This window comes from Phalangium opilio, unplaced genomic scaffold, assembly GCF_054372755.1.
Source record: "Phalangium opilio isolate 3A_F unplaced genomic scaffold, DU_Popi_V2 ptg000041l_1, whole genome shotgun sequence".
In the NCBI taxonomy this organism is placed as follows: Eukaryota; Metazoa; Arthropoda; class Arachnida; order Opiliones; family Phalangiidae; genus Phalangium; species Phalangium opilio.
The window spans coordinates 2,974,371-2,989,412 of NW_028324165.1; the positions used below are offsets into that span (position 1 = coordinate 2,974,371).

General features: G+C 37.6%; 1 protein-coding gene across 1 annotated transcript; it reads left to right on the forward strand.

The window, feature by feature from the left end:
- The first annotated feature begins 9,082 nt into the window (after positions 1–9,082).
- On the forward strand, positions 9,083–13,942 carry LOC149679356 (uncharacterized). Its single transcript, XM_089835780.1, has 4 exons — positions 9,083–9,093; positions 9,377–9,465; positions 9,561–10,217; positions 12,590–13,942. The coding sequence occupies exons 1-4, from the start codon at positions 9,083–9,085 to the stop codon at positions 13,540–13,542; spliced, it is 1,710 nt and encodes a 569-aa protein (XP_089691906.1). The 3' UTR covers positions 13,543–13,942.
- Positions 13,943–15,042: the final 1,100 nt, after the last annotated feature.

Sequence of the window (15,042 nt, forward strand, 5' to 3'; positions counted from 1 at the left end):
TCTTAAACCGAGTCCACTTTCCCATAGAAAAAGCATTATGAGGAAAACTGGGTTGGTAGCGCACCTAACGGCGAAAGTCGGAACTACGGGCGATTTTGCTAGTTGTTTTTTAACATGGGGCTCGGGTGAAGCTGGCAGGCCTTCTACCATCGGTAATCTAAGTTGGCCATGGCCCGTGCCAGTCTGCCAGCGTGGGAGCGTGGGAGCGTGCGGCAGGCTGAGTGCCGCGGCACTGCGGCGGCGCCGCCCTTATACCATCGTCTGCTACCATGACTGCTACACAATTTGAACCGAAATTGGCCCCAACCTGAAGGGGTTCTGACTTTTCAGGCGAACACTATTTTAACCCGAAATTATTTTTGCCGAACTTTTGCCGAATTACCCCAAATTCTAAAATAGTAGAAATCTCCCATGCGTCGTCTGCTTAAACATCCAAATGCCTTCTGGCTTCGCCTTCGGCTTTTCGGGGTAAATTAGTGACCGTTTCGGCACTTTTCGGCACAAAAGAGTGGAGTAAAATATAAAAATACGGCCCCCACACTAAAAGTCGCAATTAAATCAAGCAAAAACTCAAATCCGTTTCAGAAACTAAATAAGCTTAACTAATCTACCCTCTCTCGCCCCAACGACTATTAAAATAATAAATTTTTCGGCAAAGATCATAAACTCAACTAAACATTGATATTAATGTGAACTGTTTATTGAATCTCAATTTATAAGCTAAATCTACTCTGCCGAACCACAATCCAACGTTAATTTCAACCTAATTAAGTTTAATTAACGTAAAATTCGACCAAAAAGATACATTTTTGGGACAAAAATTAAAATAACCATTAAATTTTATTACTCTATAACTTATAGCCTTTCTGTCTTCCCTTTCAATTTATTTGGCAACATTGGGGGAATGATTTTCGGGACATATTTCAGAATAGCTCCAGGTAGTCTTTCACTTTTCTTTCTATGTTTATTATATGTAAAATTGGATGAAAAAATTTATGGTGCAAAAATGTTTCGGCGCAAATGATTATTTTAAAAATTACAAGCGTTTAAGTCTTTGGCTTACGCAAAGGCTTAGAGGTCCATGTCGTTGGCTACAAAAGCATTTATAAGTAGAAAAAGGACCATACACGTATAGGAGTCACAAATTAAGATCTCTGCAGACGAAAATAACCAATTAATTAGCTGGCACCTTTTCCAAAATATTCTCCTATTAATCAGCTGGCACCTTTTCCAAAATATTCTCCTATTAATCAGCTGGCACCTTTTCCAAAATATTCTCCTATTAATTAGCTGCCACCTTTTCCAAAATATTCTCCTATTAATTAGCTGGCACCTTTTCCAAAATATTCCCCTATTAATTAGCTGGCACGTTTTCCAAAATATTCTCCTATTAATTAGCTGGCACCTTTTCCAAAATATTCTCCTATTAATTAGCTGGCACCTTTTCCAAAATATTCTCCTATTAATTAGCTGGCACCTTTTCCAAAATTTTCTCCTATTAATTAGCTGCCACCTTTTCCAAAGTATTCTCCTATTAATTAGCTGCCACCTTTTCCAAAATATTCTCCTATTAATTAGCTGGCACCTTTTCCAAAATATTCTCCTATTAATTAGCTGGCACCTTTTCCAAAATTTTCTCCTATTAATTAGCTGCCACCTTTTCCAAAGTATTCTCCTATTAATTAGCTGCCACCTTTTCCAAAATATTCTCCTATTAATTAGCTGGCACCTTTTCCAAAATATTCTCCTATTAATTAGCTGCCACCTTTTCCAAAATATTCTCCTATTAATTAGCTGCCACCTTTACCAAAATATTTATATATTAGGTTTGGTTAGGTTATTTTAGGTTTGGTTAGGTTATTTTCGTCTGCAGAGATCTTAATTCGTGACTCCTATACGTGTCTGCAAAAGTGAATAGGCTACTACGTACAGAAAGTGTAGAAATCGAATTCTGTAGCGCCTTTTCCTGTGGTTTTAAAGAAAACTCTTGAGCAGACGACGCGTAAAAGATGAAGTCAAACTAGATTGGTTGTATTCGAACTTCCCTCCGTTTAGAGCAGCCAATCGTGCTTCAAAGCAATTACATCACCGAAAGTAGTTCGAGTGACGAAATGTAAAGCCCCGCCCATTGACATGCGCGATAACCACTGGATGTTTTACTTCCAACAGCAACCCGTAGATGGCGAAAAAATCTACTTTTTGGCGCGAAATTTAAAATGCTTAGTTATAGATCATTGGTGTTGCTATAGGTAACGTTAGTTCAAATCATAATGAAAAGGTGAATATTTGTGTTATATGTATATTTCCTACCACGTACACATTATTTATTACTAAAAAATAAAGGATTTACATTTATTATTATTAATCCTGACGTTATGAAAAATGGTTTAAATTATTGGTAGTTTTCTAATAGCTAATTTGTTTGAAGGATCATTTTTCTGTGAACGTTTGCAGTTAATTTCAGGATGAGGAGAGTAGTCTTTGTAAAGAGCGGCTCTTGGAGTCAATTTAGCTCCCACAAATGTAAATAATGACGATAATGACTTGTTTTGTTATGGTCTTAACTTTGCATTAATTTTGCCCAAGCAAAGTAAGTTTAACAAACATTCATTCTATTTCCTAATTGCGATTACTTACTTTTTTGGCCAATTCAATTAACTTCAAGCGTAGTACTTTACAAAAACGTCTCTCCTCATCATGGAATTAACCTCAATAAATAACAAAAACAATCCTGATTGCAAAAGAGCAAGAAATGTTATTAAATCCAAACTTGTTGTGCATTTCCTCTGTTCATTCTTTTATTCATCTTAGACATAGATATTGTGAATGCATCAGTTGGTTTTGGCAGGAGCAGATGACAAAGGAGTCTCGGACGCTAGCTTCCATAATGTAGAGGGCAATGGGATCCGCGAACGTCACGGTTATTAACCAAAATCATTACGCCACTGCCACCTCTCGTAGGAAATTTGAGCTTTATTTTCCAACCAATAGCGTGGCTGCAAAGTCTCGAAAGGAGATCTGGGAAATCGCGTCTGGAGCCTCTTTTTAAAAATACGTATCGTCTGCTTATAATTAGCCTAGGCCTAACGAGTATTAGAGTTAAAAAATGGATTTCAACGACTTTTTAATCTTTTTTTTAGACTAAAATTGATAATGAAAAGCCCAGCGAGTAACGTATGTACACTATTAAAAAACTAAAATGTGTTTCAGTGCCAAATTTTTCTAAATTTCTTCTTGAATTAAATGATAGCTACAAGAGGTTGGGAAAAGAAATCACTCACGATCTTTTAAAACCCAAAAAGTAAGAGACAGTGATTTCTTACCTCTTGTAGCAGTCAATTAATTCCTACCTTTAAGGTCACAAAATGAAGTCTTATCTTTTATCTTAATACCAACGATTACAGCTGTTTGAATTAAGTAATTATATTGTGTATATTAATGTCGCGATCGGGTAAGATGAACCTCAGTAGCCACCGTTAGTCCGTTATTACAAAAAAAATTCCCAGCAGACTTTGGTGCCAGATATAATCCACCAAAAGCATCGTCTGCTATAATGTCTGATAGCGCCTCTATGGCAAACGATACCGCTACAGCTGTGACGTACGCGGGTCCCATTGCCCTCTATATTGTGGAAGCTAGCGTCCGAGACTCCTTTGTCATCTGCTCCTGGTTTTGGGGCTTCAATTGAAGGAACTGCATGTGGGAGTCTCTTTATTATTTCTACCAAAGCAATTCAGAGAAAAATGATAATGCAAACGAAGTGGCTATTAGTAAACTATTAGTCTTTCTTTGATAGAACAAGACATTATCTTGCAAAAGACAAGGCATCATTGCTTGGTCCACCGATAAATTTAAACATTGTTTCCTAACGTTGGGATTATTTGGGAAATATACATCCATTTCTGTGCTTCTGAAACTCGGGATTGGACATTTACAACTCATATTTATTTAAGAAATAATAAATTTAAATCCCAAAGACAACTTATTCCCATAATTATACAATAATAATAAAAACTCATGGACTTAAAAATATTAACTTATATTGTTTTGTAATAAACCATGTGTATGTTGTTTAAAACATGGCGAGAAATATATTTTAAAATCTATATAATACCACGAATATTCATCTTTTTATTAAGATTCGAACTAACATTATCTGTAGCAAGACCAATGTTCTAAAACGAAGCAATTTCAATTTCGCGCCATAGGATAGATTTTCCCCGCCATTTACGTGTTGCTGTTGGAAGTAAAACATCCAGTGGTTACCGCGCATGTCAATGGGAGGGGCTATACCTTTCCCCACTCGGTCTAATAGTCACGTGTACCAGGAACTATAACTTCAAGAGGTAGGGATACAAAGGTACAAGTGATTCGCCACCGCGTTACTGTGGTTTTCCGCTAAGGCGGGGACGTTTAAGAGAGCGAGAGAAATAACACGTTTCATAACAACGCGGAAGTTCTTCACTTTCTGTACGTAGTAGCCTATTCACTTTTGGTGTCTGGTCCTTTTTACCTCTCCGTGTGACGTAGTCCAGGAGAGGTTCTGTAACGGCCGTGTCTGTGTGTGTGTCTGTCTGTGTGTGTGTCTGTCTGTGTGTCTGTCTGTCTGTCCGTTGTTACACCCACGTGACCGCGTTCGCAGTTTGCGTATCGGAGCAAACGTGTTCGCCATTTCCGAACTGCTTTCACAGTCACGGAAATGGCTCCTCTACTTGAGTTCTCATACCACCATCTTCTGGTCTTTGTCCATTCCACTTGGACACCAGTCTGTTCTTACTGGCTTCTAATCACCACCATCTTCTTGGTCTTCGTCCATTCGACTTGGGCACCAGTCTGTACATACTGGCTTCTAATCACCACCATCTTCTGTTCTTTGTCAATCCCACATTGACACCAGTCTGCACTTACACTGGCTACTAACACCACCATCCACTGGTCTTCCGTCTATTCCACATAGACACCAATCTGTATCATTGGCTTCTACTCCATTATCATCGTTTGGTTTTAGGATATACGCGGCGATCAGCTAGGGTTACGAGAAACGTCTAGCCTCCCTAAGGTGGGATCGCCACCAAAGGTTTTCGCAATTGCGCTTTTTCCTTACTATTATAATGGAAACGAATAGTATATATACCCCAAAATCTGAAGGAAGCGGGCAGGAGGGGTACTTTTCACTTTAAACGTCAATATTAGCAAAGTATGAGATAATAATAGGTATAACTTTATTTTAAACGATGTAACTATTATTAATGTTAATTATTGAAGATTAAAATAATTAAAAATAATTATATTTATTTAAATATTAAAGATAAACCTCTCGTGCAAAGAGAGAGAGATTAAATCATTGCCTCCAATATCTACCAAGGCCCGTGAATGCGATATATTTCCTTCATTGCCTCCTATATTTATCAAGGCCCGTGCATTGCGATATATTTTTCAAAACAACAACCAAAATGGGAAGCTCCTCTCAGAAACATAATAATTTCTTTTCTCTGTATATGAATTGAAAATATGGATAATATTGCGCTCCTTCTTTAATGGTATGAATCCTTGCCTGTCTATTAATATTTTACGTAGGAGTAATACGTTCGTTTTGTTTTGATGTGTAAAGTCATCCTACAGAACTATAATATTCCCTTTATCCATAATATAAAGTGAATATGTGGAAATATTTTTCGTAATTATGATGCATTTTGTAGTTTTGTAGCTTTAAAGCTCTGTTTCATTTAGATATTCCAAGGATAGTTTTTAATATTATTATTTGAAATGGCTGTTTATATATTACTTGAGCTATACTACATCTGTATATAGAATAATCCTTGATCTAATGATTTCGTGAAGAAGGCTAAGGTCTGGACTCTGTCGGGTAAATCAAGTATTATCCGCTATAGGCGTAGTGAACCAAAGAGTAAATAATTGTGACCTGAGGTGTAGTAAACTTTGGGTTTTGATGTTCGTGTCTGTAATGAAGGACATTAACGGTTCAGAGTGAGCCGAAAGTTAAATACACGTTTAAATAATCAGGTTTAAATTTTATAATAGAAGAAAGCATCATGGTAGAAATTAGATCACAAAGAAAGGGCTAATCGTAATCGGGTTATAGCTTTGAAGTTTTATTCTTGTTATGGAGCGCATTGACTTCTTGACACGGAGAGGTAATATTTTGGTTTTCCCAACTTGTTCCACTTATAATTGCTTATTTAGCTAATGACATGGATCCCTAAGCCTTTGCGCACGCCAAAGCATTAAACGCTTGTAACTTTTTAAATAATAATTTGCGCCGAAAAATTTTTGCACCATAATTTTTTTCATCCAATATTACATATAATAAACATAAAAACAAAAGAGATCTGCTACCAGGAGCTATTCTGTAATATTGCCGATTTTCGTAAAGGATTTGTTGTTTGTTTTTGATAAAATACAGTAGTTCTAGTTTGAAAAGTTATGTCTTTAGAGTCAGACATTTCCGAAATGAGTTTAATAAGTCTTCAAAGGGTGGCGCTTAAAGAGGTACTTGAGAAATTATTGGACTATCCGTGGTTTGCACAGAAATTTCAAATTTCAAAAAACTGGACTTTGTTTATAGGAAATGGAGGCGAATGATTGTAACTGTGATCATTAATTTAAGCAAATATGATCAAATAATGCAACTAAAAGCCAAGGTGAGTTTCAAAGCCTATAGTGTTTTGGCCAGTACAGCATGAGCCATCCAATCTAGTACCCTGCGCTCTAAACCTCGGGTACTCCGTTTGTCCGCTCTTGGCTGGACTCCACTCTCTCTCCGTCGTACCTACCTCGACCTAGTGAGCCTTTTTAAAATCCTATCCCACTCCTCCCAGAAATATTTTTTATTTGCTTCTCATAGTAAGGGTACTAGAGGCCACAGCCGTAAACTATTTCTTCCTCCTTCCCGTACCAATATCTTACGTAACTCCCTTTTCCGCAGGACCATTCCCTTATGAAATTCTCTCCCTGATTACCTAGTTTCCATTACTTCAGTGAACCAATTTAAGAGTCATTTAAAATTACTCCTACATATTTAAATTTAAACTTCTCCTCAATTTCCTGTTATTATATCTCATATTGTTTAATTTAATTTTAATTAATGTTAATTTTGTATTATATTCCCTATATCTTGGCTACGTTCAGTAACTGCTAGCGTACGCAGCGCTGCGCGCATCGGAGACCGATTTTTTTACTGTACGGTTTTTCGCACTTCCGGTTTCTACGTCACGCTACGCATCGATGGGACACCGATCGTAGCGGCTGGAAGAGCAGGTTTTTTCGATGCGAATCGGATTTATGACGTCATTAATTGAAGTTCGCCATGGCGAACAATCCAGTCCAAAGCCACTAGCGAAACAATTACCCCCTTTTTTTTTAGATCTTTTCAAATCAACTGGAATTAAAGTTAATTCCGTTTCATCGTCGTTAGATAGTTCATTTAAAAACAAAAATAACAGTTAAGTTTTCGTTTTCGACTCAATCCAAGATCTGTAGCAGACGCCATCATGGAAACTATCATCAAACGCAACAGAGAGAGAAAAAACGTTCAGTGACGTCTGACGTCACTCTGACGTAGCGCTCGGATAAAATCACATCGGTAGCGGTAACGGCTTTTTCCGATTTCCAGTTACTGAACGTAGCCCTTGTAATGTAAAGTGTACATAAGTTTTTTCAAAAAGTTTCGGAGCTGTAAGACCTTTTCTTTGGTCCTAGCTCGACAATAAAAACGGAGCAAAAAAAAAAATCCCTTTAAAGCGAGTCTCAGCTGTGACTGTGGTTTAGTATAAAAAACGGCACTAGATGCTCCCATAGTCGAGGGGTGGAGTTGACTGACCCAATAAGCTTATCATAGGCTTGAAGATGGTTTCTGATTGGTTTCTGCCTTTGGCTTCATAAAATTGGTGTGTAGAAGGTTAATCAGTGTGTTACGCGCACCACAGTAGCTGATATTTGCTTTAAAGTATAAATCGCAATAGAAAAACCTTAAGTAAACCAATGTTTATTGGTGGGTGATTAGAAACACCATAAGCCTATCACACATCCCTCGACCATTTATAGCGTTATTAAAGGGCACCACTAAAGCCTTGTGGGAGCTCTATGCCCACGCACACAAACTGCAGCCTTCCTTATAGTTCTTGCAAAGCTATCGGGCCTGCAAGCCTCTGGTGGCGCCCTTGACGAAAAAACCCCTTCTGATCCCCCCTTTGTTCACGTCACTGGTTTCTCGGTTTTCTTTCTGGACACTTTAAAAGACATTCTGCGATAAGAAAGTCCTATTTTGTAATGCAGTCTATTTTTTTCAGTGTAATGGTTTAATATCAAACATGAAAGAAGTGAGAATGACAAGTTTATTTACGATAAATAAGAAACTGGACGAAATTGAAAGGCTCAATGGGGTCATTAATGAGTTGTAAAGTAAAATCAAGGATCTGATGGTTTTTAACATTCTTCATTTTCATAGTCGATGTGAAAGAGAATCAGGTTAAAAGTATTAGTTCAATTATTGTTAATTGTTTATAACATAGGAGGAAAGTGGAATACATGAAAGAGCCAACATTGAATGCGTGAAATCAGAACCTGTTGAAAATGGTTTAGGACTGAATGAACAGGAATTATCTCATCCAATTCTGATAAATCAACAAACAGAAGAACAAATACAAAGGTATATAAAGCAAAAACCAATGAGAACTTGTCAACGAGGGCGGAGCTAAAACTAGTCTTTGCTAAGCTCAGCGGGGCTGTCAGCTCCACCCCTCGACTATGGGAGCATCTAGTGTCATTTGTTTAAACTAAACCATAGTCAAGTCTCGGCTATGGTTAAGTTTAAGCTCAAGTATAATATTTTATTTGACTGACTAATTCGCGTCCATAAAACTTGATTCGTTAAGCCTTGCCACGAGAATGGTGAATAAAATCAGAAGTATATAATGCTTCGAGAGAGAAGTGGGGTAATTGTAACATGATTCTTCCCAACATCATTTTATATTTGGAGCAAGGTTACTATTAAACCAAATCACACGCGTTAAATAGTTCCCTCATTATTACTCTATTAGTGCTCAACTATTTGCCAAGGTGCATGCTCTTGCGGTCATTTTTGTCCCACGTCAAGACAATCAAGGTTTAAGCAGGGTTCATTGCTGAGGATTTAGCAAATACCAAATAGTTAAAGAATTCACCCCACGTTGTGATGCCCATCTGAAGTTTGTTGAGCAGGAAAGCAAATGTTCAAAAAGGGGTCCTTCGCCTGGGAAGAATCATGTTACATATAACTGAAGAGTGTCATCCTTTTTCTATTATCCCCTTCTGATAAAATGTATTAATCTTTTATTACTGTTGCTATATCAGTTTTGACGATTTTTTATTTGGATAGTTCGCAAAGTATACAAGCTGAGATTACCAACAACATTTACCAAAGTCTGCTTAAAGTGGAAGCCACGAACCTCGAGCAATTTGGAATAGGTATGGTGTCACATTATTGTAATTCTGACACGCAACCTGATGTAGTTCCAGTTTAATAAAACTATTAGGGTTATTTTTTCGTTTTGATCATCAAGGTTCCATGGTAAAAGCTGAAGGTGCTTGCAATATCGATGGAATTCTGATTGAAGAAGACATTAATGAAGAATCACCTGAATGTGATGCGGAGATTGGCAAAAGAAACACGTCCCAAACTAAAACTACCTCAAAAAATGCGCGTTTTACAACGCGAATTATGAAACTATGTATTCCTAAACTCAAATTCCGTGACGGTGTTCCTTTACTTAATCTTGAAGGCAAAGCACAGTTTGAAATGTCTCCTGCCCCAACGACAGATTCGCCTCCCGAGAACAATGTTAGCGTTAACAATTCTTATCCCAAATCACGAATTTCTTCGACCAAGAGAGGAAATGAGAGTATAGACACTCGATCCAAGAAATTGTGCCTTGAAAAACAAGGGGAATTGTCGTCACTAGACGCAATCAAGGAAAGCAATTCTCAGGAAGAAGCTCTTGAGGAGAATCTTGATGATAACCAGTCCAAAATCACCTCGACCGATTCAAAGAAAACTGATAATAGACAAAATCAAACTATGAAACTGTGCTTGCCAAGCGATTTACCAAAAGTACCGATTGAAGTTGAAGATAGTACTTCAGTGTCCGGCTCTGATACACCCGAAAGTAGCTCGTCAAGTAGTTCCGAAAGTAATACAACTTCTGCCAGTTCGGAAATTGGTAAGTCATTTTACGCTTAGGGTCAGCAACGATTTTCGGGACTGAAACAATAAGACTCAAAAATCGTCAAAATTGAGCCACTTACAGTAGAAACCTCACCAAAAACAGAGGATGTTTCGAAATTTTCTAGTGGTAGTTTCCCTAACAGGTTTTTAACCCCGTCCTTTCTAACCCTGATTACTTTCTGTCTTCCCTGGGATTTTCCAACCTAATCCTCAATGTTTAGCATGTTAAATCTTAAGTTTCCAAAAATTTTGTCTCATTTAAATTAATACGTTTTTAACTTTAAATTTAAACGGAAAATTGTCCCTGCGAATAATATTAAGCTCAAAACTTGGTTACCTAAGTTCAGCGGTTGAGCCTGAGCTCCGTGGCCACCAGACGAGAAAAAATTCCCTTTTAAGAATCAGTGTTAGTACGAAGTGGGATTTTTGTCGGGGTCGGGGAGTAAAAAAAACCCGAAAAACCGGGTCGGGTCAGGTCGGGTCGGGGTTTATTGAAAAAAAAAACAAAAAAAGATATATTTTCAAAATTTTATGCTTTTAATTGAAAAAGAATTGCAATCAGAAGATAAATCATAAATCTTCAGTTTCTGCCTCTATTTCCGTTGAAACCAATGGTTCAATTGGAAATTCTTCTAATTCCTTGACAATAACGTAAACTAAAACTTATCCTAAAATCAAGAAGAGAATCAACCAGGGCGAGTCGAAAATGCGTGTCGGGGTCGGGGTTCAAAACCCGGGGATCCCCGACTTGTCGGGTCGGGGTCGGGGACCCCGTACGAACACTGTTAAAAATGCAGGTACCCGGCCGTCCTTGGTGTCTTAAGGAGCCCAAGCAAACGTTGCTCAGATTGATAAGACCTTAGTGCTTTACTCCCAATGGTCTTTGAAACTGTGAATAATTTCATCTAAAGAATATTTAAGAGAACTTACTCCGTCTTTATAGCAGTTCTCGAATATTTGTAAGTGGTTAATCGGTTCTTGAGGTAGTGTCGAAGGAACCGCGTCACCGAATAATTGTCCTTCGCGTGCTAGGAGGTTCTATACGAGGCGTTTCGAATATATCGTGTAGCTCACCTATGGCCCAAGATGCATACTTTGTGTTGAAATTACTTAATGTATGGGGAAACAAGGATTTTAAAGAGAAAATGGTGTTAAGGTAAACATCCTTGAGATTTGGGTTGAGCCTTTCGGAAAAATAATGTTATAGTCGTTGCAATCTATCCAAGACGATTTCATCTGACTCAATTGTTGCAATAAGTAAATCACGATTTTGTCACATACACCACTTACGCTGAGTGTCTACTTTCCTCAGAGAAGTGGCCATCATATCTTAAAATTATGATGTTCTGACTCATCGAAAATTTTCCACTTTCTCCACCATCATATTCTGCTCAAAAGGGTAACGCCAGTCCAAGTGCTTAATTTGGTGTTACGTGTTAACGAATTGCAGTTGCTTGCATTTTAACTTGATCACCTAGAACCAAAAAAAAATTATAACGCCTTTCAATAACGGCAGTCATATCATTTTTCTTCCAATTTATTTTATCAGCATATTTATATTGCAATAGACTAAAACCTTAAATATTTTCTTAATAATCAATAACCATTATTTTCCACTTTCTGATGGGTAAAATCTTCGGAGATAGTCATCTCGATTCGGAGCGGTACTAATTTTTTTTTTCCGAACTTGTTTTCTTTAACTTTGTGCCATTTTTGTCCTCGGCATGACCGGTTTTATCAAGTGCTATTGAACAGTGCTGTGTGTTTGATTCAAATTGTAAGAAGTTTCAGTTTGTTTGCTTTCTGAAGGGAAAACCCGAGAAGCAGCGTTCAACTCTTTGCAAATATTCTCCTGAATATAAAAGTGATCTTGAAAGTCACATTACAAATGGTACTGAAAAAAAAACGCTTCAAACGTGATCAGTGTGACTATACTAGCTCCGAGAATGGTTCTTTGATCAGACACGAACATGATTTAACTGCTCTGAGATCGACGTTGTTTTCCTTAATAAAATCCGAATATATTTTTTTTTATCTTCCAAAAATCTCCAATGTGGGAGACACGTCACGGAGTCCCTACCGGAAAATCAGTGTGTTCAGCTTTTGAACCTAATTCCGCTTTAAATTTAGATGAAAACTAATCTTGGTCAAAGTCAAGCTATTCATAATTGGAATGATTTTGATATTTAAAAGAAAAAAAAATAACCGTAAAGTATATAGGCCGGGGTCACCTTACAATAAATTTAGCTAGCCCACGCAAAACGTTAATATGGCCGGGGCCATCTTGTTTAATGAAGTTCGCTTGAATATTTTGTATTTTTGATACTAAATTGTAAATGATGTTTGTGGTTTCTATGTTTTCTATAGGAAAATTCGAGAAGAAACGTACAACGGGGCTCAAATATTCAACTAAATATAAAAGGGGCCTACAACGTGGCGTAAGAAAGGGTAACGATGAAAAACGCTTCAAATGTGATCAATGTGACTATACATGCAAGCATAAGGGCTATTTGAACGTCCATCAGCGCATTCACAGTGGTGAAAAACCGTTCAAGTGTCATCAGTGTGACTATGCTACTGTCCGTAAGTGTACTTTAATCGCACATCAACGCATTCATAGCGGTGAAAAACCCTTCAAATGTGATCAGTGTGATTATGCAAGCACAATGAAGAAAAGTTTGAGAATACATCGACTCATTCACAGCGGTGAAAAACCCTTCAAGTGTGATCAATGTGAATATGCCAGCTCGCAGAGCTGTCATTTGAACGTCCATCAGCGCATTCACCGTGGTGAAAAACCTTTCAAATGTGATCAGTGTGATTATGCCTGCACGCACAAGAGTAGTTTGATCAGACATCAACGCGTTCACAGTGGTGAAAAACCCTTCAAATGTGATCAGTGCGACTATGGTAGCAAGAACAAGAGCAATTTGATCATTTACAAACGCATTCACAATCGTATTGACAGTGCTGAAAAACCCTTCAAATGTGATCAGTTTGACTATGCAAGTGCGTGGAAGAGTGATTTCAACAGACATCAACGCATTCACAGTGGTGAAAAATTCTTCAAATGCGATCAGTGTGATTACAAAGGTTCGCAGAAGACTCTATTGAACAAACATCAGCGCATTCACAGTAGTGAAAAACCCTTCAAATGTCATCAGTGTGACTATGGTAGCAAGAACAAGAGTAATTTGATCAGACATCAACGCATTCACAGTAGTGAAAGACCCTTCAAATGTGATCAGTGTAACTTTGGAAGCACTCAGAAGAGTAGTTTGATTGCACATAAACACATTCAGAGCGGTGATAAGTCCTAAATGGGTACATATCGGGCGTTTAACAAAGTTTCTTCAGATAATGTAATGTGCAAAGCACATTAATGTTTAATTACAATTGTCTCTGCAAAGATTTAACGACTTGGGATGGATCGAAAATAAAATTCTCACGAGCTAAATATCTGAAGGCATAAAGTAGACTGTGCGTTGTCAGTAAATAGAGACTCGGACAGTTCTATAAGTTTAACTAATCGAATCAGGGGGAAAGCTTCCATTCCCCCTCCCTGATCGAACCCGGTTACATCACTGCAAATATATTCAACAGTCATAGATTTGTGCACCTCCTAGGTTCACGTGGAATATCATTCAAACAAATAATATAGAATGTTTTGTATATTTTTATTACCCTACAATTTTTTTTTTAAGTTTCCACAATCTCAAAGCATATATTGGGTTAGGTAAGATCAAGTCTTTGGGAATCGCTGTTTCGACTCGGACACATGGATTATTTCTGTTTCCAAACTCGTTTCTTTTATGATAATACATTCAGTGTGTGATCGGTGTGATTATTCTATAGTCTGTCAAACGAAAGAAGAGCCCTGAGAAATTTGTCCAAATTGGTGTCGCCACCATCGACCCCATAGTACTTTATCAACTTGTTTTGTTTTGTCAATAGTCGGCTGTAATATAGTCTGCTATAAACAGATAGGCTTAATCGCAATAGAACCAATAAATTTTGCTATATATATTTAATATGTTTATGTTTCGTGATTTTTTACGATCATCGAGTATTAAAGAATACAAAACAAAATTAACGACAAGACACCAGTTTTACCTTTGTTGAACTAGCATTGCAATATATTTTAATGACATAAGTTAAAGTACTTGTCCATAAGTAGTTCAGCATCAAAGCGTCTTCAGTCCACGTCTTCATCAGAGTCTTCGCTGTCTTCTTGCATATTAATTTTGAGAGGTTCAATTGTGGTTTCGATGATGGAATCTTTTTCCCAATACTCATGCATTATATTCTCGACGTGAACTTTATGAAATAATAAAGCGTCACAAGTCCAGAACCCTGAAGTACGAAATTGACGAGGTTGCTAAAAGTAGAGGTTACACGGTAGTGAGGATTCCACCGTACCATTGCCAATTTAACCCGATTGAACTAATATGGGCACAAGTGAAGAACGACGTTGAGAAGCAGAATTCTGGTTTCAAACTCTCGACGGTCAAAGATGCAACATTGAGGGCCATTGAACGTGTGACACCAGAGAATTGGCGTAAGGCAATAGAGCACGTCGAGAATAAAATGCATGAGTATTGGGAAAAAGGTCCCATCATCGAAACCACAATTGAACCTCTTATAATTAATATGCAAGAAGACAGCGAAGACTCTGATGAAGACGTGGACTGAAGACGCTTTGATGCTTAACTACTTAGACTTATGGACAAGTACTTTAACTTATGTCATTAAAATATATTGCAATGCTAGTTCAACAAAGATAAAACTGGTGTCTTGTCGTTAATTTTGTTTTATATTCT

Bases quoted from the DNA above. Each gene is read 5' to 3' on its own strand.
- LOC149679356 (XM_089835780.1), top strand. The intron at 9,466-9,560 runs GTATGGTGTCAC...TTGATCATCAAG, and splicing joins CCTCGAGCAATTTGGAATAG to GTTCCATGGTAAAAGCTGAA. The intron at 10,218-12,589 runs GTAAGTCATTTT...TGTTTTCTATAG, and splicing joins TTCTGCCAGTTCGGAAATTG to GAAAATTCGAGAAGAAACGT.